We start from the raw sequence: 27,487 nt of genomic DNA on the forward strand, positions 1-27,487 counted from the left end.
TTTCTTAAACCTAACAGTTTTCAAGATACAGGCCAGTTTTTTCTAAAAATCTAATTCCTCTTTTTCCTGAAAGTTTCTATGCTGTGAAGATTAGGTTTAAGTTTATCAATTTTCATTTTTTATATTATTGTATCAGATAGTTGAACAAGCAGGCTTTGAAAAAAAATTGAATTGTTACTTTTTCAAAGCATGAAGATTGTCTTTTTTTGGAGTGGTCTTTTTCATTTACTTGTTTCTCCTGTTTTCATGACAATGAGTTATTCAAATGAAGACACATTTGATATGCTGATAGCTTTAGGTGCATGTCACCAAAATTATTCACAAGCTGCAAATCTTTATGGCAGTCTTCATGGAGACCAATTAAGGAAATGGTTTACTTTCAGCATCGGCCCACCAGTGGCCAAGTGGTTCCGTTCCTCGAACACTGGGAATTCGGTCGTGGGTTCGCACCTCACCGTGACAGGCTGGCTATGTGGAGTTTTCTGGGTTTTCTCTACATCTGTAATACCCAAAGACAAACCAGTTACCCTTAAAAAGACCTCCCGGAAGGTATCTTTGTAGGCAGATTGCCGAAGTGCTGTGCTGCCGTAAACTTAGGAAAACAAACAAGCACTTTCAGCATCCTTCTGCAGAAAACATGAAAATCTGAATTCGGGAAAGTTTTCGTAACATTAGTAGACGTAAATTACAAAATGCAGTAAATGCCTTTCCTAGAAGAATAAATCTCTGTATATACCAAGAAAGTGCACATTTTCAGCATCTAATCCAAGTAAATTTTGAAATGTATTTTTATTACTATCATGTTTCTGTCATGTAAAGCTTTTTCATAAATAAACTTAGTTCTCAGGACAAACCTTCAGCAAAGAGAGAAATCAGATTTTTTAGAGAAAAAAACTGGCTGCTATCTTGAAAACCATTAGGTTTAAGAAAATGTTACATCTTGTAAAAGATGTTTATTTTGTCATATACAATCCACATAATGACTCAAAAGTTCCCATTTATAATTTTTAAAAACAGCCTATTTTATTCTGTATCTTAAAAAACTACTGATTTTAGAGATTATCCAGGGTCACCAAAAATTGTCCTGTTGTCTGCTCTAAGTTATAAACTTGACTATAAGATTAGTTCCATTTTTCTATCTCTGACAGTTTCTGAGAAAATAGTACTGAATGCCACCAGTGAACCAGCCTGTATATATGTCAAATTGTTCATTTATTTAGTTTTTTTTTTCTATATTTGGTCAGATGATTATTAGATAAAAAAATTAGAACTTGTTATGGTTGATTGTCTAGCAACAACTGTTAGATTGAAATTTTATATTTAAGTTTTGATCCAAAATGATTAAATTTTTTTTTTTTAATTAGTGAAAAGGAAACACTTACAATAGCTAATTTTTTTTTTAAATGATTGATCATATACACATTAGAATTACAGTTAAGTGTCGAAAATCCAAACTATTAATAATCGAGCGCAGAGAAACTTTTGAATTGAAATCATGTGACTTCCGATTCAGACCAGAAGTTTGTATATAATTAATTGCTTAGTTACAGTTAAGTTTCCCGTATCTTGTCTCGATTTTCATCTATATAACTCCATTCTGAAGATTAACAACCCCATATAGATTTTCAACTTGTCCAAATTTACATATATATACGTATGTAAATTAGGATTTTAAGCATTGAAAACTCCATGCACTATAAATAAAGTTTAGACATTGTAAATTTAAGCCAGTTTTTCACAAGGCATGTAGGAATACTTACAAAGATTCAAAATATAATTTACAGAATCACTAGTGTGTTTTTTGTTTAAGTATAATCATATTTTCAAAATTAAAAAACTACGAATGGTTCGTGTTAAAATATCAAAAGTGGAGTTACCATTGAAAGAGGCTAATATCCATTTTTATGACAACTTAATCCAGATTTTTGCTGCTTCACAGTTCATGTAAATTGTTATGTACACATATCAGTGTGTGAATTTCTTTTAGTAAGTGTTAAGTGTCAAAAATATGATAAAATTATTTTTAATTATATACATTAGCATTGTATAAAAATAGCAGTATTATTAATTATATAACATTATATACATAGCATTGTCGATATTTGAAGCTGTTCAAAATTAAAGAATATGTAATCACCTACCTGTAAATTCATAAAAAAGTATTAACAACATTTCTATTTAGAAACTTATAAATATAGTGGAACCTCGCTTAATGAGCAAGAATTGTACTCGTAATGCAAAACACTCGTTAAGCGAAACAATTATAAATTAATGTAAAATACGATAATGTGTTCCACGCTGGAAAAAAATACTCAAATATTTTATGTATAACATTTATTTAAAGAAAATTATACAATATACATTGTTAAGGAGCATGAATCATCATCATTTTTTTCTAGCACGGAATGAACCAACCTGGAATGCGAATTCGATTTGCATAAAAGAAAAAGTCAGATAATATGTCCGATAAACACGCCAAATGATATGCCAAATTGTTGGGCTACATAAACACTATAATTAAATATTAGAAATTAATTAATTCGACTAGAAGTAGGCAGTTATGTTTTCATCATGTATTTAATGTAATAATTATAAATAATTAATTTTTAATTTAGACATTTCTAAAATTTAATTTGGAATTGGTCATTAAATTTAATACGAGATGGCAGCAAAACTGTATCTCTAGTCAAATTAATTAATTTCTAATATTTAATTATAGCCTTTACATAGCCCAAGACTTTGGCATATCCTTTGGCCCATTTATTATATAACAGGCTATGGTTGTTGATGTTTTTTTTTTTTTTTAACTCTTTCCGCCCTGTGGGCACTAAGAGGGCCTCTTTTTAGAAGGCCCATTATGGGTTCGGCCAGGCCCACAATGGGGCGACCGGGTGGTGAGGGACGGGGCCCGACATATCCGAACGGACCACCCCCCGAAAAATTCCTGGGGATTTTCGACCCGTTCGGATTCGATCCCGGGTCCCCCAGAGCGGTAGGCTGCCACCTTCACCGCTCGGCCATCCGGCCGTCGGTTGTTGATGTTTATAAGTAATGTGTGTGAACACAAGTTTGGAAAAATGTGGGATCACGAGCGACACTAAGATGCTAGCGGAACGAGTGTTAAACACAGTCTGAAGGAGCATGCGCACAATCCAGACTTCCTCTCTCCTGGTCACTCATTATGCGAAACATTGCTCATTAAGCAAGTCATTTTTTTAACAATTTGTTTTACTCGTTAAGTGAGGTTCCACTGTATGTATAAAGAATACTTTCCATTCCTCAGATACTAAGGGCGGATCTTTATTCATGTTTGTCATGAATTCTTCCACGACCGCAATGGGACAACCAGATGGTGAAGGACAGTGTTCAATGCATTTGAACCTATGGTAGACACTGTCCTTCATTATATGTAAAATTGAAAATATCTGAGGTTTCAATTCAGACTTGAAACTAAGTTATATCTTTGGAGTAGCAGGCACACTGTTATAAACTGTTTTAACCATCTGGTTGCCAGTATTTTGACTTTGTGTATTATTATTTATTTTTTTACATTGGCACAGTTTATTAAGGTTTATTTTTATTATAACAATCTTTAAACAATTAACCACTTCTCTTTTCATGACGTAAGGTGGAAATTTGCTCTTAAGTCACTAAAAGAGAATTATTTTGCCCTTATTTTGGTAACTAAAAGTATTTTGTATTTCTTTACAGTATGGAAGGTTTCAAGGTTGTGAAAATAAATGAAGTGATACGCTCTGTTGACATAGTAATTACTGCCACTGGTAATTATAACCTTTTTTAGTACTTACATAAAATCTTTCTTAAAATGAACAAATTAAAAATGTGTGTGTATTTTTTACTTTGTTACATTGAACAGGAAATAAAAATGTAGTAACACGCGAACACATGAACGTCATGAAAAACGGTTGTATCGTGTGCAATATGGGCCATTCAAATACTGAAATTGATGTAGTAAGTGTAATATATACATATGTGTAATTTTTTCAAGTAAAAATATGGTTCTACATTCTTGTTTCTATTTCAATAAAGCAAAGTTTGAGAGCTCCAGATTTAACTTGGGAAAAGGTGAGATCTCAGGTCGATCACATCATCTGGCCGGATGGAAAGCGAATCGTTTTGCTAGCAGAGGTTGGTGTATTTTTTTTTTTTCTTTTTGTCTTAGAAGTATTAGAAATAGTGTAATCTGTTAAAACGTTTTTTATACTCATGCAAAAATTAAGGATGATGTAGTTTATTACTTTTCCAGAAGCAAACTATGCCATTTCAGTTCAACAGCACATTCCAAGACATTCACTACAAAAATTTGTTAAAAATGTGTCCAAAAGAATCAATTAATCACATTGTTGATTTGTTCATAAAAAGTACATAATCCCATTTCTTTGGGCCAAGCGTGATGATCTCTGCTCCACAAATAACAAAAGACAACATCCATACACTAAGTGTTTAGCTGGGGGGAGAAGGAGAAGGAGAGGAGAAGGAAACGAGGAGAGAATGAGGAGATAGAAAGAAGTTGTCCTCGCCATACTAAAAGGGCAATCCCACTAGTAGCAATGGGATGAATTTTGTGGGCCTTTGGAGAACAGTTTCACTTGATTCAGTTGTCTGTATATAGTAAATCTGGAAATACTTAACACTGTGGCTATGCTAAGATCTGTAGCAAGGGTGTCATCTGTCACTTACGGACAAAAATCGATCTTACGGCATTGTAGTTCTTGGGCATCCACTGCTGAAGGACTTGCCAACATTTTTATCCCATTGGAACTTCTGCTAGACCCTTGAAATGACACAGGCAGTGTGTGGGATATTGTCATTTGATTTTTTTGTGTTTCAAACTGACCAATGATTCTTCCTTGCATGACGTTGGCGTGAGTTCTTTGAGCCATATTTGTCTAATACAAACCACTTTTACTTAAGTAAAAACAAAAAAATGCTCTCTTTGCAATTACGGAATATCTGGCTTCAATGCATTAACTGTCATCTCTTGACATGACTACAGCATTGCCATTCATCCAATGCATACAGCAATTGTACACAACTGTTTGGAAGTTGGAAACAAATATGAAACTATCTAAATGCAGATACAAATAGTGTAGTCAAACATTTTCATGAATTTAACAATTATTCTTAATTTTTGCACGAGCATACTTGTATTTCATTAAAGAATATTTCATGGTCTACATTATAGAAATGCAATTAAATGATCTCTCACATTAGCTGTTACTTATTTCTCAAACTAACAACTTTCTTTTGATATCAACTGTACCTAGAAGAAATATCTTGATTTCAGAGACATTAAAAATGTTCATCTTAAATCAACGAAATGTAGAATTGTAAATATTTAAATAATTCTGATGTTTTGCAAAGTTTTTTCTTCGGTATATAAAATTAACTTTGTGCATTTTGTGAAGGGCAGAGGAAGGATATGTCAGCTCTTAATCAAACATTAAAAATAAATAAATAAAATATGACAAAAAAAAAAAATAACAACTTTTCTTTCTGAAATACATTTTTATATGTATAAGTTTCTTGAATCCATTGAAAAGAATTTATGCACAAAATTATTGTCAGTGCTCGATGGTGATGATATTTAGATAAGCCACGTGCTCTGATTACGCAGATTTTGCATTATTTTTTTTTTCCTATCTTTCTACAATAATTATTTGATAAATTTTCTAAATATTGTTTTATTAAGTGTATTAAAAACTAATTACTTTGTAATTTTACAAATTAATTCTTCAATATTAGACATTTTTTGATCTGTCATAGATCAGACAATCAAAAAAATTCACACAGTTTTTCAGGCTAAAATTAAGTGAATGAAGAAGTAAGCACCATCATAGTCTATATAACTTTTTCCCAACAAGGTAAAAGTTTGGAAATGACACTCACAATACTAAAGTGGCATACATTTATTGTGATGACATTGAGATGGAGGTGTTGACGAATGCTGATGGGAGGTCATTCGAGTGTTTGTGCATACAAAATAACTCATGTATTTTGGAATATTCTGTTGTTAATTGACATTTATTTTACATATGATTGCACAAATTGGGAGGAGAAGGCAGTGTTGATGACGAATTCGATACAGAAAGGAGTGGGAGTAAAAAATGAAACAAAATCTGTTGTTGTAATATGTGCATGCCACCTAAGAGGTGAAGAAAGCAGCCAACTACATTTTCAGTGCTTTACAGTTGCACATATGATTGCTCAGACACAAAGAAAAGGTATTAGTTGGATAGTTTAATATCTGGAGAATATGAAAGATAGAATAGAATTTTCCAACCAAGGCTGTAGATGGCCAAGAAGGTTAAAATATACATGTACTACTATGGGGACCAAGTTTTAATATACAGTCCATTTTTCATAATATATTCAACAACCTGTTCAACAGCATGGCACGAAAGCCGTGACGAACGCATCAAAAGCCCCGAAGCTTGCTTGGCTTCAGAGATTTTCCTAGCTGATATAAATGTGAACAAATGGTTTCGTTGAAATGATAACATTGAAAAACTGTATGAACCTTTTGGTTGCCTGATGTTTTTGAATAACCCGATACACGAATAAAATTTGACATTTGATTTCAGGGCCGTCTAGTTAATCTCAGTTGTTCCACAATACCTTCTTTTGTGGTTTCGATAACTGCTGCCACACAAGCATTGGCTTTAATAGAATTGTATAATGCTCCAATAGGCAGATACAAAAATGATGTTTATTTATTACCAAAAAAAATGGGTAAGTTTTCAAACTTACTTACTTTTAATTAATTTATTGAAAATATGAAGAAAGGTTCTTACATTTTATCTTCTTTTTAGACGAATACGTTGCCAGCTTACATCTACCGTCGTTCGACGCGCATCTGACCGAATTGACTGACGAGCAGGCAAAATATATGGGATTAAACAAAGCAGGACCATTTAAGCCAAATTATTACAGGTCTGAATAAGATTTATGCGGTCTTTTCTAAATATATTTTAAAATCTAGAAGTCAATATTTTAAACGTAATTAAATGCTGATGCTTTTACTTTTCTAGATATTAATCAAATCACTGTCGATTAGTTACGTGAATTGCCTGCATTCATCATTTCACTTCCATTGCATCGAAACATTCCACCTACTGCCCGTTAACTACAGATTAAAGGAAAGGGAGCCGTACGACCCGTAGATTACGGAACGGGAATAGATAACGTCGTTCTTGGCAATCAACTTCACCTTCTGCGGATAAAATTTTTTTCAAAAATGTACAATTTATTGAATGTTTATTGCCTTTTCCATAAAAAAAAACAAAAGATGTGATATTGATTTAAATGAATTATATGTTAGAGAGCGAGAGCGAAATGAAGACATAAACATAATTGGCAGTCACAAGTGGTAATTTAGAACATTCACAAAGTAAAAAATGGATTCTGTAAAATAGAGCAAAGAGTATGTGTTACACATTCCAAATAATTGTTTCATATATTTTATTTAGATAAGTAGTTTTGCATCTTCAAGAACATTGTCGGTCGAGTATTAATTTCAGATAAGGATCATTTATTGTACATTCTTGTGCCAAATGCCTGGTACGTTTCCAGTTGTCGTCATTACTTTATTAATATTATTTTTATTTTTTAATTAGTTATCAGGGCATTCCACTTGCGTATGCTTAAATAAGTTTAAGGATACAAAGATTTGGATGTGCTTTTATCTTTCTTTTTAGCTGGTGTTATAACTTTAAAACTTCATTTTTTTTAAATTATTATTATTATTATTATTGTTATTATTTTGCTACTTATACACTTAAACAGGTCATTATTAATATTAGTCAATCCATTTTTAACACATACAAGCAGGAATGTTTAGCTAGAACTCTGCAGATTTTAAAATCTCATTATTTATTATTGTGAGTGTCGTATTAACTCGGAATAGTTTTTAAGTTTTAATGACATATGTACTACTATCAATAAACGAATCGTGGAATGTGATCAGAGAAACAAACATAGGGAAAAAAATATATATATATATATATATATATATATATATTTTTTAGAGTAAAAAAAAAAGCCATAAAATTCTCTAACAAAATGTTATTCTGTTTGTATTGTTTAATGTATATTTTGAAAGAAATGTTCAAATGTTTCTCTCTATAATTTAGTTATTGTAACATAACAGAAATAAACATCCAATCATTTGTTTATTGATGATGTATTCTTTATTGTAAGACAGTTAATTACACTTAAAATAATGTTTTTATTGAGGAAAACTTTGTGTAATCTTTCTTACTGCAGCATATTTGCAAAATTAATTATTATTATTATTTTTTTTAATAATTTTTCTGTAAAATTTGAAATTTTTAATACAAAAAGAACAGGTTTTTAGTTTTCCAAAAGAAAATTCTGATAGATTTTTTTGGGGGGAGGGTGTTTTAAATTGTAATCCAATTTACAGTGGATTGGAGTAATTTAGGTTATCATTCTACAAAATCGGTTTTATTGGTTCTCATTAACTGGTAAGTTTTTTAAAAAATTTGCTAAAATGTAATCAAATTGATGCTTATTAATTGTAATAAAAGGTTTTTAAAATAAAAAAATTATAGATTATTTTCAAAAACTTCGGTAAAAACAAATGATTTAATTAGCATTTGTTTTTGGTTAACTCTCGACTCTTGGCTGTGAATTACTGTCCTTTTGTGCAAGTTTAAAAAGTTACGTTTAGTAACCAAATCTGTAGGGCAGATGGCCGAAGCGAAGCAATCTACTGCTCTGAGGAGCCGGGAAATTTTCATGGGTAGATAGATGCGTTGCCCTTTTTCTAAGCAAAGTTTTTGGGTCCCTTAACCCAAGGGTCCCAAAATTCCATTGTTAAAAACAACAGAAAATTCATGACTAATGGCCCATTCCGCAAATATAAAATAAACTAATTTGAAGACCGTCTGTTTAGAAAGGAACCACCATTTATTCACTTTTAATGTTCCGAAATACAAACTTTTGAAGATCGACCTTTCACTGTAGGATACTTGGCCGTCAAAATTAAAATTATCCTTAAAAACATACAAATTTAAAAATTAGAACTGGCGATGCCACAGACATCTTTCCTTCCATCTTTATTCCTCGCCAGACAGCGCTTTAGCTGGTGTTCTTGTATTGTTTATTCGTCGCGAATATCGCTATGGTGAATTGTGTAATTGTTAGTTCACTCGAGAACAAAAGAATATCATTTTTTTAAATTCCCGGCATTATTTGTCATCGAGGACCCCAAAGCGAGGAGCTTTCATGACGGAGGCAATCTGCACGGCTGTCGAGGATTAACCGGAAAAATTTAAATACGGATAAAGTGAATATCAATACACGAGTTTGTCAGAAACATTTCATTTCAGGTAAGCAATGAATCAGGTTACTAATGATTAGATAAACGTTTGCACGAGTATCATGAAGTTAAATAATTTTACTTTGAATAGATAATTGTGTTCTAACTTTATTTTTCACATTTCAAGTGTCTGCTTGTAATAAATATACAGCAGAGTTAATATTAAAGTGTTAAGCAAAGATAATCGCTTAGCGGATGAAGAATTAGAAATGCATTTTGAACCGACTGCATCTCCAGTGTAATTTACATAAATAAAAGGGGTGTGTATTTTTTAAGATAAAAATCAATAATTCCCATTGTTAAGTTACAAATAGCTGTTAGGTTATTTTGGTGAGCGACATTAACATTACAATGATTGTTTTTTTTACAATAGTAACAACAACCTTCAAAGTTGTTCCTGACAAATTCTTATTTATTATTTATATATAACATATCGTAATGATAAGTTCTTTTAAATATTGTTTAATGTTAATCTATATGTATAAATCAGGATGTTTGTTTGTTTGTTCTCTATACATTCCTGGGCCGTTCGATCAATTGCTAAGAAAGTCGGCAGTTACGTTTACATACGTCTGACTTAGATAATGTCGTACATTCCACTCCAAAACATTTATCTATCTACATTCAATTTGCTGATTTACCAAACTAATTCTAAGGAGCGATTATTTATTGTGACGACGTCAAAATGCCAGGCTGCAGCTTTTCGTCCAATGTTCTCAATTTTAGTGGTGTCTTGCACCTGCACACCATACTTTTCCCGTCAGTGATAGAAAGATAACCCACACGACTCTAACTCCATTCGGAGGAAAATTTTGAATCCAAGTATCGTGACTTTCCGTCCGACCCGGAAGTTCATATATAGTTAATCTGGACTTCCTTCCCTAAACTTTCCATATTTGGTCTCGATTTTCATCTATCTAACTCCTTTCTCGAGATTTGCTGTTATTTTTTGCCCGAGCAATGTCGGGCTCATCTGCTAGTTTTATATATATTAATAACAATAATTTAATATTACATTGTCATAATAATATATTATTGAAAAAGATTTTTACCCAAAAGAAAAATCTTGCTCATTGTATGATGAGTGCCAATCTATATACATGGGGTATGAGAGTGGCCACAACCCAAATGCATGTCAGGAGTGTTACGAAAGAGAATATAATCAGGAAAAATCCAGCTACTTGTAAGATAGTTACGGGCCTCTAAAGATTTGTAACCTTTCATTTGTGAAAGCTTACAAGTAAATTAAGTGTAGTAATTTGTCGTCAAAATCAAAATCAAATAGTTTATGATGTATGGATCGACATCTTGATATAAATGAAACTTTCTTTTTAAGAGGACGAGATGTTATTCTATATAGACTGCAATAATAGTCCGCCAGAGAAACATCTTTTTTTATGATGATATAAAAATAGTGCAGTTCTATTATGTTTAAATAGGGAAAAAAGCCCTGTCAAATAACAAACCACGTACAAGCTAAGCAAGCGAATGCTAGACCACAAACATGGCGAAAGAGCGGAGCAAACGTGCGTTTTATCACGTGACATGCGACCTTGAAACCTTTAGTGTAAATGGTTCAATTCTGAATATAATCATTAGGGGTATTTGTAAAGTGTAGGGCAGTGAAATATAAAAAAAAAGTAGACTACTTCAATTGATGAAATTCATACTGCTAGATATTGAACATTAGATCAGCAAATCTGGTGCCACGAAATGTTATATCAGTCATAGAATAATCTCCAAATGAAGCTATTCCCATAAATGGTCCTCGTTATTTTCGTAAATGTAGCTGTAGGTTCGAGCCCCGGGTCCCACGTCAAATACTTACCATCAAACGCTCTCCCGGGGACTCAACCGTCGCACGAAATTCTACATTCCAAGCTCGTCGGCCTTTCGAAATTCCAAATGGTAAAATCCGAAATAATCTTCAAGTGGATCTCTTACAATACTTGATTTATCGCCATTGTTTTCTATGGGTAATGTTTCGTCAATAATTTGTATACATGTGGAGGATTAGAAAGCCAGAAGCTTGCGCGCTTTTTGGGAGCCGTTTTTGTTTTATTTTAGGTTTAGGGTATTGAAGAAGGCTTTAGATTGGTTCAGTTTCCTCTGTAGGGTAATAGGGGTGGGTGCTAGCAACACAATATTATCCGCGTAGGCAAGATATTGCCTGATTTCCGCAGTGTGTAACGTAATGTTTCATCATCCGAGAGGAAACATTTGCCCAAATCATCGATGTAATAATTAGAGTATTGGTGACAGTGGGTCTTTCTGTACTCTGACTTCTGGTTGAGTAATTTTTGTTGTTAGTGTAATTGCCGCGCTCTGAAACACAAGCTGGAGTAAAGATTTTTCTTCTTTTCCTTTCCCGGCTGTTATACAGTGACCCCCCCCTTTCAGTTTTATATTTTTGGACTCAGGACACCTCGAAACATCCAGAAATGCAAAATTCAGGAGTCATTTCTCTATGTATGGATGTGTGTTGGAGGGCTCAATTTTATTCACCGTTTGAAACTGAACTCCTGTGCTTTTGTCGGGGAGATTGATGCTATTAAATTTTGGTAGTTGAAGGTCGAGAGGGGGGTAGATAACGTGGGTCGGAATTAATGACGATTTTACTCGTTACTAGCATTTACAATTTATTTATAAAACTCATTACTACCCTCAAAATTAAGCTTTTTTCCCCCCATTTTATAATAGATAAAAATGAAACAGATGACCCCACCAAAATTTTAAAAGTTGCCAGCACTCGCGTTGCTGGATTTTTTAATTTCATCTGATTGTCGCTACACACGTTCCGTCTTTCGTATCGACTTTATTCCCGGGATTTCGGCCTAATTAACTTGAAATTACTATTTCCTATTAAAAATATAATAGTTATAATCATTTTCATACTAGAAACTGAGTGTCAGTCGATAAAGCGCTAATACGTGCATTGGCAGGTTCTCCGATAGGAAAACAAGCGAAACGCCCAATTTTTACAAGTTTCACACGCACATTAAATATAAATTTACGTTTTCGAGACCTTTGACTCTGTTCGCCCGGTGGGCATTAAGGCCTTTTTGTTTCCATAAGTAACGGGCCCGGCCAGACCCCGACGTATCCGGGAATTGTTAACAAAGTTGTCAAAAAAATAGATGTTTCTTTACTTAAAATTACGTCGACGGGAATAATAAACTGGCACTTCAGTTACGTGTGTGAAATCAGTTGACTGCAACTCTGTCCTTTCACAATCTTAGAAAATGACAATTTGGTTATCTTCCTGTTTATTATTATTAATTCTTTTTATTACAACACTGTACAAAGGAGGTAAAAGCATAAGGCATCCGTCACTAGATTCTTTTTTTTTTTTTTGTTTTGTTTGCTTACGTGACAAGATGTGTTCCCCTCGTGACAGTAGCAAAAGTTTCGATAAAAAAACGCACGCATCCCACAAGAAAATTACGTTCTATCGACTACTCGTATAACAAATTTTCAATTTGTCTAAATCTCGTACAAGAACATTTATACGATTAAATATCCTCGATTATAAAAATTGCCAAAACATAAAATGGAACAAATTTCATCGATTTGGTTTGTTTTGTTTTTTCACATTATTCTGCAAATACAAAATTAATTATTCCTCATAACAGATGCACTTATATCTTGGCACATTTACATCTGATGCAGAATTTTTTTTTATATATACTAATGCATAAAGGATTCAAAATTTTTCTTTAATATATATATATGTATGTGTGTGTGTGTTTGTATGTGTATGTATATATATATATAAATCTGAAGACCAACCGGAGATACTAACTCTATGACTTAAAAATATTCGACGCACACTTTGAATCGCTGGTACGGATGCGACGACTTAATTATGGTATAGAAATAAAAAAATCCTTTAGCTAAATTACATTTATCTACACGAGAAGACGTGGGTCTTCCGAATTTCGTCGTTAAAATAAGAAAACAAAACCAAGTCACGGATGGGTTTCGTAACAAAAGTACCGTAGGATTTTGGTCTGTTGTCGAAATCACCCCACTGTTTTAAGGCAGGAGAAGGCCGATGCGGTATATCCGTTTGGAGACTTAAAAAAATGAGCATATATATAGATTTTCCTTTTTTTTTTTTACTCTCTGTTCCGTGACTTTGTTAAAGCTAATCACCATTTGGATCCTGAGATATTTTGTTCTACGCACCATACAAAAATTTGTGTACCGTTTTTTTTTGTGCTATTTTCTAGATCACTTGTTTTTTTCGTCTGTTTTCTAAAAAATATTCAAAAAGACGTCTGTTTGAATTCTCTTTCCTGAGATCTTCTCGATGGTTCCGGCGAAGGAATAATGGTGGGTTTCTTCATGACCGGGGGTTTGACCTTGACCGGTGGTTTAAACGTGGACACGCCTCCGCTGACCACGTTTCGCGCGTCCGACGATTCCTCGTTGGGCTGTGGCACTATGTCCGCTTTTTTGTGGGGGGACGTCCAAGTGATTTCCACCGTTTCCACTTTCACTTCGTTCTGGCACCCCACGCTCTCGGACAAGCCCTCCAGGTTCTTCACTTCCGGCAGATCTTTCCCTTGAACGGTAAGCTGTGGCGAGGAAGAGGGACTGAAATCGGTTCCCGTGCTGGCACTACGCTTGACGGTACGAAAAGTCTGCGTCTGCGCGTCCGAAGACCTGGGCAGACTGGACACGTGACTGGCACTGCGAGACATGGAACCCTTCTTCATGGTGCACTGGTTAGACATGGCGAATCTCTCCGCCGCCGTCATTTCCGGGCTGTCGGAACTTCTATTGGCATTGCGAAGATTGGCGCACTCGCTCTTGTCCAGCGATTCTTTGGAGGAATCTTTACAACCCGTTGTGGGACTGGATGGATTGATGGGAAGATCCATCACCAGATCGGGCGTGTCCTGACACTGCGTGTGGCTCCTCTTCTCGGTTTTCTCTTCTAGTGTGTTAATACTGCAGAACACTTTGGCCAGAGCCGAATCCAGATCGTCCGAAAGTTCTTTCTTCTTCCTTTCGTTGGAAGAATACTGGGAAGACGTACTTTTGAAATCCGAAGCGTCGACTTTAAACGTGTCTTCCAAAGATTCGTCGGCGTTCGAAGAATGGGCAAAATGATTATCCTGAGAAGATACTGGCACCTGAAGTTTGCTATGAGAGGATAAACTTTCGCCGGAAGTTTTGGTAGGATTTAGACTAGAATTACTCTGTGACTCGCCGTAGTGGCCATCTGTGCTCCTTTCGCTCGATCCGTAATCGGAGTAAGTCTTGGGACTGACACCGGTTAACGAATCGCTGCTGCTACTAGTCCTCCTCTTGTCACAACTTTCTTTATCCTCGTCCCTAGAAGAAACTCGTATCGTCAGTATACTGGGTTTAATAATTTAATTTCAAATTTCTTTATGTTAATTCTTACTTTATTTTCAAGAGGATGTATTTGTCTGGAATTAAACCATTATGATCGCAGAAACTTCCCTTCCACCAGTCGTTGGACACCTGACTATACAATAGTATGGTATCCCCTTTTTTGAATGACAATTCTCTTTCGGAACGTGCGGTAAAATCAAACTGGGCAATGGCCTCCAATGTTTCGCCCTCTACAAAATTATTAAACGTCAATACAAATATATCAATCAGTAAAAAATAAAAAAAACTATTCAAAAAATCTACCATCTTCGCTTGGTAATATGTCTGCTTCGGAATCTAAGTGATCGGAAGCCTGATCTAGAGGCGACTCTCCGACATCACTGCAATATCAAAATTTGTTTATTTTAATGTAAAATTGTTTAATGAGTTGAAAACTATTTAATTACTACTTACTTTTCATCAGGAACATTAGTACTAATATATTTTTCATACACGATTCCTCCATCATCCATAAATATCTCTTCTTGATAAATTATAAGATTCTTAACCAACTCATTTACAAGATTTTGATACTGAACTTGGTCCTTATCTTCTGGAATAGGCAAAAGAGTTGGACCGAAACAAATGGCTAAATTGTAAGGGTCCATCATATTTTCGTCGCTGAATTCCGACAAACTAAAAAAAGGTCATAATTTTATGTTCTTAGTTTGATAGAAAACAATTTTAAAACAGTGACAGGTACCAAATTACAACTTACTGATTTAAAAAAGCAAACAAATATCGTAGGACGACATAGACGGGACGAGGTAATGTACTAACCACATCTCTGACTTTGTTGATAAATTCATGTTTGGACTCAACTTCTGAAGGAATTTTTTTTTAATATTTATTTTTATGATAATTTTACTTTAAGTTAAACAATTGGGATATAAAAGGAAAACTACTTACGACTTATTTCCACTAGTTGATCAAAATAATAAATGGGAAAGAGAGGTTCGCGCAGTTCTCTCAGATACAGTTTTAACACGCCGGCAACGGAATTTATATCGCTAGCATCTGTCATGTCTGACAATGGATCGTCACCTAGAATAATTTTTAAGACACGTTAAAACGCTTTTTTAGAGACTTAATAAATTATATAGTAGTATAATAAGTAAACAATGATAAAATTTTGCATTCTTGTCTCGTAACTTGAAAAAATCCAGCAATGAGTCATGTAACTTTCCTGGCAAAAACTATTTAAACAGTTTAAAATTGTATGTGGCGTTACGAGATTTTATTTAAAAAAATAAAATACTGGTACATATTATTAATTATAATAAAAAAGGTGGACTTAATTTTAAGGGTAAGGATGAGTTTTTAAAAATATTGTAAATGCCAATAACCAGAAAACTTTTCATTAAGGCTGACCCCATCAGAGATATGACACATGACCCCCTCATTTATCCACCAAAATTTAATAAGTTCAATGCCTCTTATATACAATTTACAGTGCCAAATACAGTTTCTTTGTATTTATCCCATCCTGAGATATTAAACGAAATACATACACATACATACATGAAAGACATTGGCTATACATGAGGTGAGGGAGAGAGACAGTAGAGAATAGTAGTTATGGCTATTGTGTACTCTATGTTTGATGTTGGCATGGAGTTTTTAGGCTGCAAGGCCGTAGTCCCCTTGCAGTCTAAAAACTGCACGCCAACATACATGCATACACATGGAATTTTTCCCTGATTTATTAACTTTTTTTGGTTCAGGGATCTCAAAACATGAAAATTTGCAAAAAAAAAAAAAACCCTGGAGGGTCAAATTTGACATGATTCCAATGAATTTCTTGTCATATATATAACAGTTAGAAATGTAAAAGTCATTGTTAAAATTATCAAATTCATTTCCTACCAATTTATATTGTATGATTTAATCTATCTTAAAAGTCTTCAAATACAAATGTATTTTTAAATTTAATATTATTGCTAAGTTTTGTATCAAACAGAACATAAACTAAACAGTTTATTTAACTGTATTAACTGCTCACCTCTTTCAAATGATTCTCTGAAGTTATTAATTTCAACTTGAGAACCTGACACTCTAAATACACCTTGATGATGAAGACCTTTTTAAACAGAAAACAATAATAAACAAACTAATCAATTAGTATTTATTCAATAATAATTTTTAATCTACCAACCATATAAATTGATGATTCGGATACAACTTTGTATGATCAGTGGAATTTCTTGATTAGTTGCCTGAAAACAGAATATTCTTTTAATGACCTTGCACAATATTAAAAGATGTGAATTTGATCAGAGATTTAAAATTAGTAACACTTATGGGAACATAAAAATAGTAATTAACTTTTAATATTACAGAAATAAAATTTATTTAAAAAATTTTTACATAATGTTTGTTTTTATTTATCATATCCAGACATTTGCAGGATACCAGATGTATATCAGTGAAAAAACAAAAACCCTTTCCTTTATGGAAGGCAGCTGCAAACCCTTCTATACAGGAAAGTGAACAGCTGTCATCTTACAATTTCCTGTAAATATCCTTGAACACAGTGGTGTCCTGTTTTTGATGAATGGTCGCAGGGAGCAACATGGTAGTGTATATCGTGTTACAAAAAAACTTACAAAACTTCTGTTTGTAAATGTTATACTGAGTATAAAAACGTTATAACTCTCATTTTAATTAAAGTATATAATAATTACCTGGATGCAATTAATTTTGCTAATCTTTTCCTCCTATTCAAAGGTTCATGACAGATTTAATTTTAACAGGAAAACACAACTGTCATAAGTTAACAGATGTTAAATATTTATCTACAGAATAGTTATTTACTTATCATATTTGATGGTATTACGTACTAAATTATGCGATTTTATTTGTTTATATTGTTCTTATGACTTTATTTTATGAAACTCTTCACTGTTGCATTTGAGAAATATAAATATCAATCAAGCAATTGACAGCGGGGGTGCATATGGCAGACACCATAAAACAGGAAATCTGTTGTTTTTGTAACACAGAAGAGACCTCAAATATTACATGCTGTGTGATGATCAGTAGCATGACAACTATTTTTGAATCAACATTAAATGAAAAAACAAATTTGTTGAAACTCAAAAAAAAAATCAGATAAGGAAATTAAATTTCTTTTAAAGTATTTTTTGTTTAAAAAGTTATATGTAATTAAAATTCTCAAAAAATTTGATGAATATAATTCTAAGTAGAAATGAGATAGAATATTTTACAACCCTTGAATTTGAACACAAATTTAATTTTTCTGATAGGAATAAATAAATAAATAATTATAAATATTAGGTCCTTTAAAACATTTTTGGATGCTTAAATTGCTACTGAAATAAAATTATTTGTTCATTCAAACAAAATTTATTAAAGATCGATACTAGATATGCAATTAAAATCTACCAAAAATAAATTATAGTAATGATATATTTTGAAATTTTCTCAATAAATTTAACAACAAAAAAACCATCATCCATTTGTTTTGATATCCATAATTGATTTAATTTATAATGCTTACATCAACATATTCTTCCAAACTTCCTCCAAAAAGTTTTGGTTGTCCCACAAGAGGTGTCTGACCAATTCTTTTTTTTCGTATTTTATGAGGAAGAGTATGAGGATGCTCTATTGTGTTCGGTGAGGAACCAGAAACCAATGGTTTATTTCCTTCATATCCTAATGCTTTACGCATCAGATCAGCTTTGGCTTGAAGTCTAGCAATCAGGTTGTTTCCCATGCAATATTCCCGAAATTTCTATAAAAGATATTTAACTAATTAATTTTCTATTATAGTAGTAAAAAATTTAATAATTAATTTTCAAATCTTTACATTTAAATAAAAATCCTCAGTTTCCTGACGATCTGCTCTTAATTTAAGAGCTATAGTTTCGGGTTGTCTGAGTCCATTTTTGCCATCCTCCTCAAACAGCATCGAGCAATCGTAATCTTTAGTACTGATCATATCCAAAAGAGAACGTTCTGCAGTTTCCAAAGTTTTCCAAATCTATTTAGTTATAATGAAGAATTATTTTATAATCTTAGATTTATCAAAATTATGTAAAAATTTTCAAAACATACCTCTTCACTCTCTGTTTTTAATGAAGTTAATCTCTTTGTTAACTGTTTATACCTTTGGTCTATTTCATCATGAACTGCTTTATCTATACACATCTGCATCACCTTTAAAATAAATTATTGATTTAGTAAAAATTTTGTAAAATTATTTTATTTACACCATTATCCAGTGAATATATTATTAGTAGTATTGAGATAAAATACAATCAAAAAATATATATGTATGTAAAATTCAATGTTAGTTTTGGTAAACACACAACTTTTTAGTGACTGTTTTAAATTGATAAGTCTATTATATTGCTAAGCTCTGAAATTAATTAAAGCATTTTTCTTTATCATTAATTTTTCTGTTATGCTTAAGTTATACAGTGGAACCTCGCTTAATGAGTATAGTTCATTCCAGAATTGTACTCGTAATGCGAAACACTCGTTAAGCGAAACAATTTTTCCCATATGAATTAATGTAAAATATGATAATGTGCTCCACGCTGGAAAAAAAACTCAGATATTTTATGTATAACATTTATTTAAAGAAAATTATACAATATACATTGTTAAGGAGCATGAATCATCATTTTTTTTCTAGCACAGAATGAACCAACCTGGAATGCGAATTCGATTTGCAGAAAAGAAAAAAAGTCACAGATAATATGTCTGATAAACAAGCCAAATGATATGCCAAATTCTTGGGCTATGTAAATGCTATAATTAAATATTAGAAATAAATTAATTTGAGTAGAGGTAGGCAGTTATGCTTCCATCTTGTATTTAATGTAATGATTATTAATAATTAATTTTTAATTTAGACATTTCTAAAATTCAATTTGGAATTGGTCATTAAATTTAATACAAGATGGCAGCATAACTGCCTACCTCTACTCAAATTAATTTATTTCTAATATTTAATTATAACCTTTACATAGCCCAAGACTTTGGCATATCATTTGGTGTGTTTATTATATAATGGGCTACGGTTGTTGATGTTTGTGTGTTAACACAAGTGACACTAAAATGCTAGCAGAATGAGTGCAAAATCCAGGAATTCCCCTCTCCTGGTCACTCGTTATGCGAAACATCACTCATTAAGAGAATCATTTTTTAACAATTTGTTTTGCTCGTTATGTGAGGTTCCACTGTAACTATAAAATAGTTAGTAAAATATTCAAAATTCTATTATATTGCATACAGTTTTCCTCTATTGCTATTAAGCTGTTTTACTTTAATATTCAAGTAACTTTTATCTAAACTTTTGTTCTTTTTCAGATTAAAATTTTTCATTATTAAATATTTTCCTGGAAAACCATGATAATTTTTTTAATTTAAATAATTTCAATCAAAATTAACATTTTTATATTTATTTATTTGTTTTAAAAATAGGAGGAAAAAACTTGGCAAAATATTGTAGCTCCAGCATTACGATAATGTTAGCTTATAAAATAATTTGATACATGCTCTCTTAAGCATAAGTAATTATAGTAATAGTTTCATCAACATTAAGTCTTGCAAATTGTTTCTTTTTTCCAAAATAACTGCAGAAAAACGAGATATCATTAAAATAATAATCTATTGTATTTTATGGCTTATAGGACACACCTCCATTAGGAAAAAGTACTTAAAGCATTTATGCTTTAAGCACTTTTTCCTAAATATTTTAAACCACGCCACACCTTTGGCATTTGGCATCAATTTTTCGTGTTTTTTAACTGTATTCTGGTTTTAAAAAAAAATGCAGAATTAGAATGCACATTTTTATTTACCAGGAAAAACAGGAGTTTAAAAGAAATCCTTTACTATTAAAATATTCTACGTAAATATATGCAAAAGAAGCTCTGCTGTAACCAAAAATTTTTTTATTATTATGTTTAATTAAACAATAACATTTTTGTTCAACAGCTGGGTTAAGTAGAAATTACTGTAGTCTATTAAAGGCCATTTGGAGAATTCATTAATGTACAGAGATCACAACTTCACATATGAGATGCAGGACCTTTCTTTTGTCTCTCTTTTAAGCTTTTTTTTCAAAAAGTTGCATCTTACATGCCATAAAATATAGTAGTCTGTATAATTTTTAAAAAGTTATTAAAAATGCTATGCGTTATGAAATGATTAAAATACCGATATTTGATTCTTAAATTACATAAGTATAAATTAAAATTTCTTTACAAACTAAACTTTACTCAAATATATTAAATTTTCTTTAATGATATATAATTACCTCATCTCCTTTGTGGGCCAAAAACTCAAATTTCTTTGGAACCATGAATGCTGAATTATTATATTCTATAAAACGCTGTTTATCCACTCTAGAATCTAAACTAGCGATGCATTTATTCATTCCGTCAATGCTACTTTGCTGAGATTTTCTCAGGCATTCTTCCGAACTGACATGCATCATGAATGTACGTGCAAGACAAGTATGAAAACCAAAATCCATACACTAAGAGATAAATAAAAAATGTATAACATTTTTTAACATTCTAATTTCTTTTATAAGCTATCTATCAGTACAAACTTAATTTTATAATTTGTTAACTTTTAGTTTTACACTTATTTTTTTTTTTAATATTAATTATAATTAATTTTAGGTTTTTATATTTTTAAATGTAATGTTAACTGTATTTTGTAATTTTGATTCAATTAAATCTTAAGATAAATTTTTATCAAAGATAATCAAATTGTCAATAAAGCAGATTTTATATTTTTAAATTCAAATGAATGCTTTAAATACTATAATGTAATTTTAACTTGAGTTTTTATATAAATATTTTTGAAAAAGTTAATTTTAAAAGTAAACCATTTCTTTACTTAAAATAGCTACAAAAATAATTAAAAATCTTAATTCAAAACTCAACATTAAACTAACACCAATTTAAAAATAGAAGTAGATATTTTTATCTACTGATAATATTATCTTCTATTATTTAAATAATAGAAGATAATGATCAGTATAAAAAGGAACTTATAAAATATTCATCACCATTATTTAAATTTGTCTACGGTAATAATCTCTGGAGCTTCTCCCTAAACTACACTGTTAATGATGCATACAGTACAATGTGTTATGAATCACCTTTCATGCAATGAATCAGAATTTTGCTGCCATTCAATGTTTTTTTTTTTATAGATTCATTGTATGAAGACTATTCATTTTGTAAATTATTGAAATGTCAGAAAAATAATAGAAAAATTAAAATGTTTTTAACTGAGATTTCTTTTCTGATTAACATAATAATTTTAAATTTATTATAATTCTTTTTAATTAACAGTTTTATATTTAATGTAATTAAATAATAATCTACTAGAATTATTGTGATATTATTTTTGTATAATAATTGCTCAAGATTTATATCTACCATTTTAAATAAAAAAAAAATGAACTAAGAATAGATTTATATAAATAGTTCAACATGTAACAATAGAAAAATTAATAGAACTAAAAAAAAGTGGTTTATATTATTTTAACTAACAACAAAGTTCATTAGTGTCTTTTATAGTTCTATTATTTATATTACCATTTGACATTCTGGTAAAATATATGAATTAACAACAATAATTAAAATACTTACATTAACAAGATCTGATAAATCATCTACAAAATATTTATGAATGGCTGAATTTGCTGCATCCATACAGAGCAAATATTCATTTCTAGCTTTCAAAGCTTTTAATTTGGCATCATTGTACTTTGATTGTCTCTACAAAGTTCAAAATATTTATGTTAAAAGTCTTTGAAAATAATTACTTAGATATTAAATATTTATCATACCTTATGTATTTCCTTTTCAATAAGTCTAAATTTTTTTGATCGTTCAAGTTTTTCACGTGAAATAGTATGTTCCAATTTGGACCTTTGAGCTTCAACGTATCTTAGTTTTCCCTCGGCTTGCCTTTCTTCGGCATGATATGTATGGTAAGTTTTCATAGTCTAATTAGAAAATAATAATAAATAATTTAACTTAAATGATAAATATTATTACAGTTTATTAATAATAGTATATATAATTAAAATTTTTCTATTTAATTTATTAATAATAATAAAATAAAAAATGCTTACTGTATGCAATTCATGAAGCACTTTCAAGAGTTCTTCATGACCTTCGACGCCAATTTCACGACACTATAAAGATTTAATCAAATTCTTAATATTCTCATAAGTAATAAGATTAAAAATACAAGATTCACTTAAGAAACATTCAAGGATTTAAATTTCCATAAACATTTAAAAGAAAACTTTGTAACAGTGAAGTTCATAACAGAACAAATAGAAAGGATTTTTACTAAATTTGTTTGTTTACAATTTGTATTTGAATAATTATAAAAATTTTTACCCTTTTATAAATACGTTGAACATCTTCCATTATTTGCATACAACGATTTATTAAATGAGTAGCATAGATTTCACTCAAAACTGCATGGTCCCTACTTTGTCGACGAGTCGTTGCAATTAAATGCTGCCAACTGGCATATGATGAAAATAAATGCCATTGGTCTCTCCTAAAAAAAGTCAATTGATCTTGTTATTTTATCTTTTAATAGTGTTTTAAAACATACAATTACAATAGTATAATTTACTCAAAAATTAAAATTTCTCAAATACAAGAAGTAACAATTACAATGACTAATATTTTAAGATTAGCTAGGTATAACTTAAAAATGACGACAATGATTTATAAAATTGTATATATTAGTTAATAAATGATATATTATGCAGATTAATATTCAGTTTAATATGTAATATATTGTTAAATTTGAAATTGTAAACAAGGGGCTATAATAAATAAAATAGAACATTGCTAAATGTAAATTCTTAATTATTTGTTGATTTTCTTGTAGATTCCAAAATGTATTCAGTGATTACATAAACAATTGACATGCAACATTTTTCTTTTCTTCCTTTGTTCACACATTTACAAAAAGTATTAATAATAATTTAAATTCAGTTATAAAAATAGAATGCTTTGTAGAATTTTTCTCAAATATTTCCATTATAAACATATAACGATTAATATATTTCTCACATTATCATAAAGTAAAGGCACACCTAACGTGAAAAGATTTTTCTACTGCTATAACTTATTAATATATTTGAAATTTTATATAAGTCTAATAGTTATTTTTAGTTTATAAAATAGAATTTTATCTTCACTCTCATTTATTCAGGTTAACTCTAATAACATAATAAATTTAACTAAATCAATATTCCAGTTATAAGTGTACATCACATCCTAAATTTATACAATTATAATTAAATTAGAATTATACTTATGCACAAATAAAGAATTTCTCTCTTCAATATTAAATTATTACGCTTTGATAGTATACAAGTGAATATTACCTGCCTTCACTAAGGACAAGGCATCTAGGCTCTAAAAGTCATAAGTCATGAGCGGTAACTTATAACTATGATTTTTAGTGCTTAGATGTCCTACTTTAGAATTAATATTTGTTTCTTTATATTTAAAACAAAAGTACATTTTATAGATTAATATAAATAAACTGCTTTTTTATAAAATTCTATAATTGATATTATCTTTTACTATAAAATATTTTAAACAGAGTTATTCAATCATATCTATCACTAAGAGAGATACTGTTGTTGTTATAATGAATATAAGATACTGTGTGGAGTTACTATAATCATAAAACTTATCAAAAAAAGATATTTTTAAAAGAGATTAAATATAACTTTTAAAAAATTAATAACTTTAATTGAGAAACAAAGAAAACTTTAATTAATTAATTAGCTAATTATTTTTATTCCTAGAAGTTAATGACTTACTAATTCTTATTCATATCGAACTAATTATAGAATAAAAATTAACTTATAATTTGCACACGAACGGGAGTACTCGACCCCAAGTTCGCGATCCCATTTGAGGTCACGACTTTCGGGTCGGCTGTCCGACAATGCACTTACTTGTCAATCCAAGTTATATTATTCTTTGAAGAGTTTATGCATGGGTGGAGGAACTAGGAGGGATTTACATTTCTAAACATTAAAGACTAATTTATAGGCATTACTAAAAGCCAAGAGAAAGAACTAAAAAAAACTGCTATTCATTTAAATATGAATAAATTTTCTGAAGTGGGATTTCGTACGAGAACATTTTTAACAAAATACTTCCGTATATTTTTCTTGAACTGAAGAATTAATTAAGAGATTAGATATAACTGACCATTTTTTGTCATTTCTTTTTCGATAATTGAGAAACTGCCATTTATTATTATTATTATAAAAGTTAAAATACAATGAACCATTGTGTTCAACGAAGACAAAATTTTTATAAACAATAAAATTGAACAACATATTTATATAAATTATACATTAAATCCTATATTTGTAATTGGAAGTCTCAGAAAAGTATTCCTCTTATCTGTTTATTGATATCTTTCATTAAAAATTAATTTTTTAAAATCATATATGTGGTTAATAAGTTATAAAATATTTTATTAAACTTTATGTGACGACAGTAATGGATTTTGTATGCTTTTATACTTCAGATGAAATTATATATCTGTACCGGACCTGGCTATAATTTATCTAATAATGTTATAAACATTACAAAGTCTCCTAGTTTTATTATACTTTAATTTACAATATCTTTATTTAATTTGAAGGTCATCGTATTAAGTCTACACAGGATGATTATATATAATTTAATTGAAAATATACTTTACACCCATAATTTATTATTGAAATTAACAGAATGCGAATAAAACTAATTTACCTCTGTTTTTCTGCTTTATGTCTAAGCATCAAGCTCTTGGACAGTTTATCCAAAGCTCTGGAATATTCCAGTTCCACCTCTGCCCGTCGACGAAAGTAATCCTGTATTTCTGCCACTATGGCGACTTGCGTTTCCATTCGCATGTCCAGACATTTTAACTGCTCGTTCAATTGCTGTCTGATATCTGTTTAAAAAATTTACAGAAAGATATGTGAATACATTTTTAGAATTTATTAAATAACTATTACTCCAAATTTATTTTGAAACATTCAAAATAAATTTGGAATTTTAATTTTTTAATAATTTTTCATTATAACAGGCTTATAATATATTAGTAAAGGCATCTTCCATTATTTTCTTAAATTAAATAATTATTGTCTTTAAAAATGCACAAAGCTGCAGATAAGTAAATCTATTTTAAAGTAAAAATAATCGGATTACGAATAAAATCTAAGCCATCGAAATGGGTGCTTTTTCTGAAAGCATCTTTACACAGTCAATACTTATCATTCCGTCTCATTGTATTAATATAAAGCAATGTGCTATTATAATAATAAAGGAGCCAACTTCAATATCCAATAGCATTGACATAAAAAAAGAAGCACAAAAACTTTATAAAGAAAATAATTTACTCATTAAATATAGACTTATTTATAAATTTATATATATTTTAAGTATAAAATATGATATGATTATTAAATTTTGATTTGCAAGTAAAAATAACCTTTAAAATTAGTTTAAATAAAATATAATGTATTCAGTTTGTCACTTGATATTTTAATGTTGATGCAATGGGATTTCATTCTAATATTCTAAACATTAACCATTCTTCCATATTTTAAAAATGCATTTCAAAGTTTATTGTCGTCAGCTTTAAATATGCTACGGTCATTAAAAATATTAAAAACTTTAATCGGTTGGCTTCATTTTTGAACATTGATAATTTAAAACCTTGTATTCCAAATGATAATCCCAAGAAACAAAAGTATAGAAAGAATATTTTAGTAAGCATTTAGACTGTCGTAGAGTATAAAATTTACTTCAAATATTACTAGAATTATTAGAAATAAGCCAAAGAACTCTCTTAAATTTCAATATAGATTACTAAGAATAACTGAAAAGCTTTTTAATTGAAAATTTCAATCATGTAAATTTTAAGAGAAATAAATTTATACTACATCCGAGATAAACTACGGAAAATTTTAAAATCTTTCCTATACATTCACAGCATGTAATTTATGCAGCCAACCATATTTTAAATTAAAATCAATTACCCTACCAAATAGAAAAAGCTAAAGATATAAAAACACATCTTTGTTTTTGGCAGAGAAACTGTTTAATGTAACTTTGAGATGCTTTTTACAAGTCATTGTAGGAACCCCCAAAACGAAAAAATTGTAAAGTCTCCAAATATTATATAACATTACTTTTTTTCATTTAAATTTACATCTATTTTTACATTTCTAACATACCTAAAACATAAATTTGACAATTATTTGGTATTTTAGTTATCTCTAGCGATCAACGTTTTAATTTAACGATCCAATAACATAACAAACAAAGCAATTAATTTGTTTACTCGACTTTGGGTTATTATTATTTCCCCCCTTCTTCTCCTTTTCGAAAAATTAATTAAAACGAAGTATAAACATAATTGGCCATGAAGTTTAGTTACTAGTAACATAGAGAAGACAGAATTATGAGCTGTAGATAGGTCATATAGCATCTTAAATATTATTATTGTCATGAAATTAACCGTTCTAAAAATAAACCATTCAGCCACTGTCAACCTGGCAGTGATCCAAATCTCGCAAATGACCACAATTGCGTATGCAACTATCTACATCAATTTTAAAATAAATATCACGTACAATTGTACAAAAAACGAATTCCCTGGCTTGTTTTTTAGTCC

At 30.4% G+C, this 27,487-nt stretch overlaps 2 protein-coding genes across 10 annotated transcripts in view; one reads left to right on the forward strand and one right to left on the reverse strand.

The window, feature by feature from the left end:
• Positions 1-8,588, forward strand: part of AhcyL1 (Adenosylhomocysteinase like 1) — a 63,873-nt gene extending 55,285 nt beyond the window's left edge. For all 4 annotated transcript variants that reach the window (XM_067269901.1, XM_067269904.1, XM_067269902.1 and 1 more), the window contains exons 12-17: positions 3,712-3,782; positions 3,878-3,972; positions 4,051-4,149; positions 6,606-6,753; positions 6,834-6,954; positions 7,053-8,588. In XM_067269901.1, the coding sequence (XP_067126002.1) occupies positions 3,712-3,782; positions 3,878-3,972; positions 4,051-4,149; positions 6,606-6,753; positions 6,834-6,954; positions 7,053-7,059 (541 nt within the window). In that variant the 3' untranslated portion in view covers positions 7,060-8,588. The remainder of the gene's footprint in view (positions 1-3,711; positions 3,783-3,877; positions 3,973-4,050; positions 4,150-6,605; positions 6,754-6,833; positions 6,955-7,052) is intronic.
• A 4,025-nt stretch (positions 8,589-12,613) lies between these two features.
• LOC136974913 (SLIT-ROBO Rho GTPase-activating protein 1-like) overlaps positions 12,614-27,487 on the reverse strand; it is a 36,216-nt gene continuing 21,342 nt past the window's right edge. For 5 of the 6 annotated variants that reach the window (XM_067269907.1, XM_067269912.1, XM_067269908.1 and 2 more), the window contains 17 exons: positions 25,576-25,759; positions 23,176-23,341; positions 22,902-22,964; positions 22,614-22,772; positions 22,414-22,542; positions 21,063-21,284; positions 18,851-18,952; positions 18,603-18,776; positions 18,291-18,527; positions 16,926-16,986; positions 16,773-16,850; positions 15,680-15,814; positions 15,489-15,594; positions 15,185-15,406; positions 15,035-15,111; positions 14,781-14,961; positions 12,614-14,707 (listed from right to left, as the gene is read on the reverse strand). In XM_067269907.1, the coding sequence (XP_067126008.1) occupies positions 13,633-14,707; positions 14,781-14,961; positions 15,035-15,111; positions 15,185-15,406; positions 15,489-15,594; positions 15,680-15,814; positions 16,773-16,850; positions 16,926-16,986; positions 18,291-18,527; positions 18,603-18,776; positions 18,851-18,952; positions 21,063-21,284; positions 22,414-22,542; positions 22,614-22,772; positions 22,902-22,964; positions 23,176-23,341; positions 25,576-25,759 (3,371 nt within the window). In that variant the 3' untranslated portion in view covers positions 12,614-13,632. The remainder of the gene's footprint in view (positions 14,708-14,780; positions 14,962-15,034; positions 15,112-15,184; positions 15,407-15,488; positions 15,595-15,679; positions 15,815-16,772; positions 16,851-16,925; positions 16,987-18,290; positions 18,528-18,602; positions 18,777-18,850; positions 18,953-21,062; positions 21,285-22,413; positions 22,543-22,613; positions 22,773-22,901; positions 22,965-23,175; positions 23,342-25,575; positions 25,760-27,487) is intronic. The other variant, XM_067269909.1, reaches the window with a different exon arrangement.

This window comes from Centruroides vittatus, unplaced genomic scaffold (genome assembly GCF_030686945.1).
Source record: "Centruroides vittatus isolate TY-2023 unplaced genomic scaffold, ASM3068694v2 contig_359, whole genome shotgun sequence".
Taxonomy (NCBI): Eukaryota; Metazoa; Arthropoda; class Arachnida; order Scorpiones; family Buthidae; genus Centruroides; species Centruroides vittatus.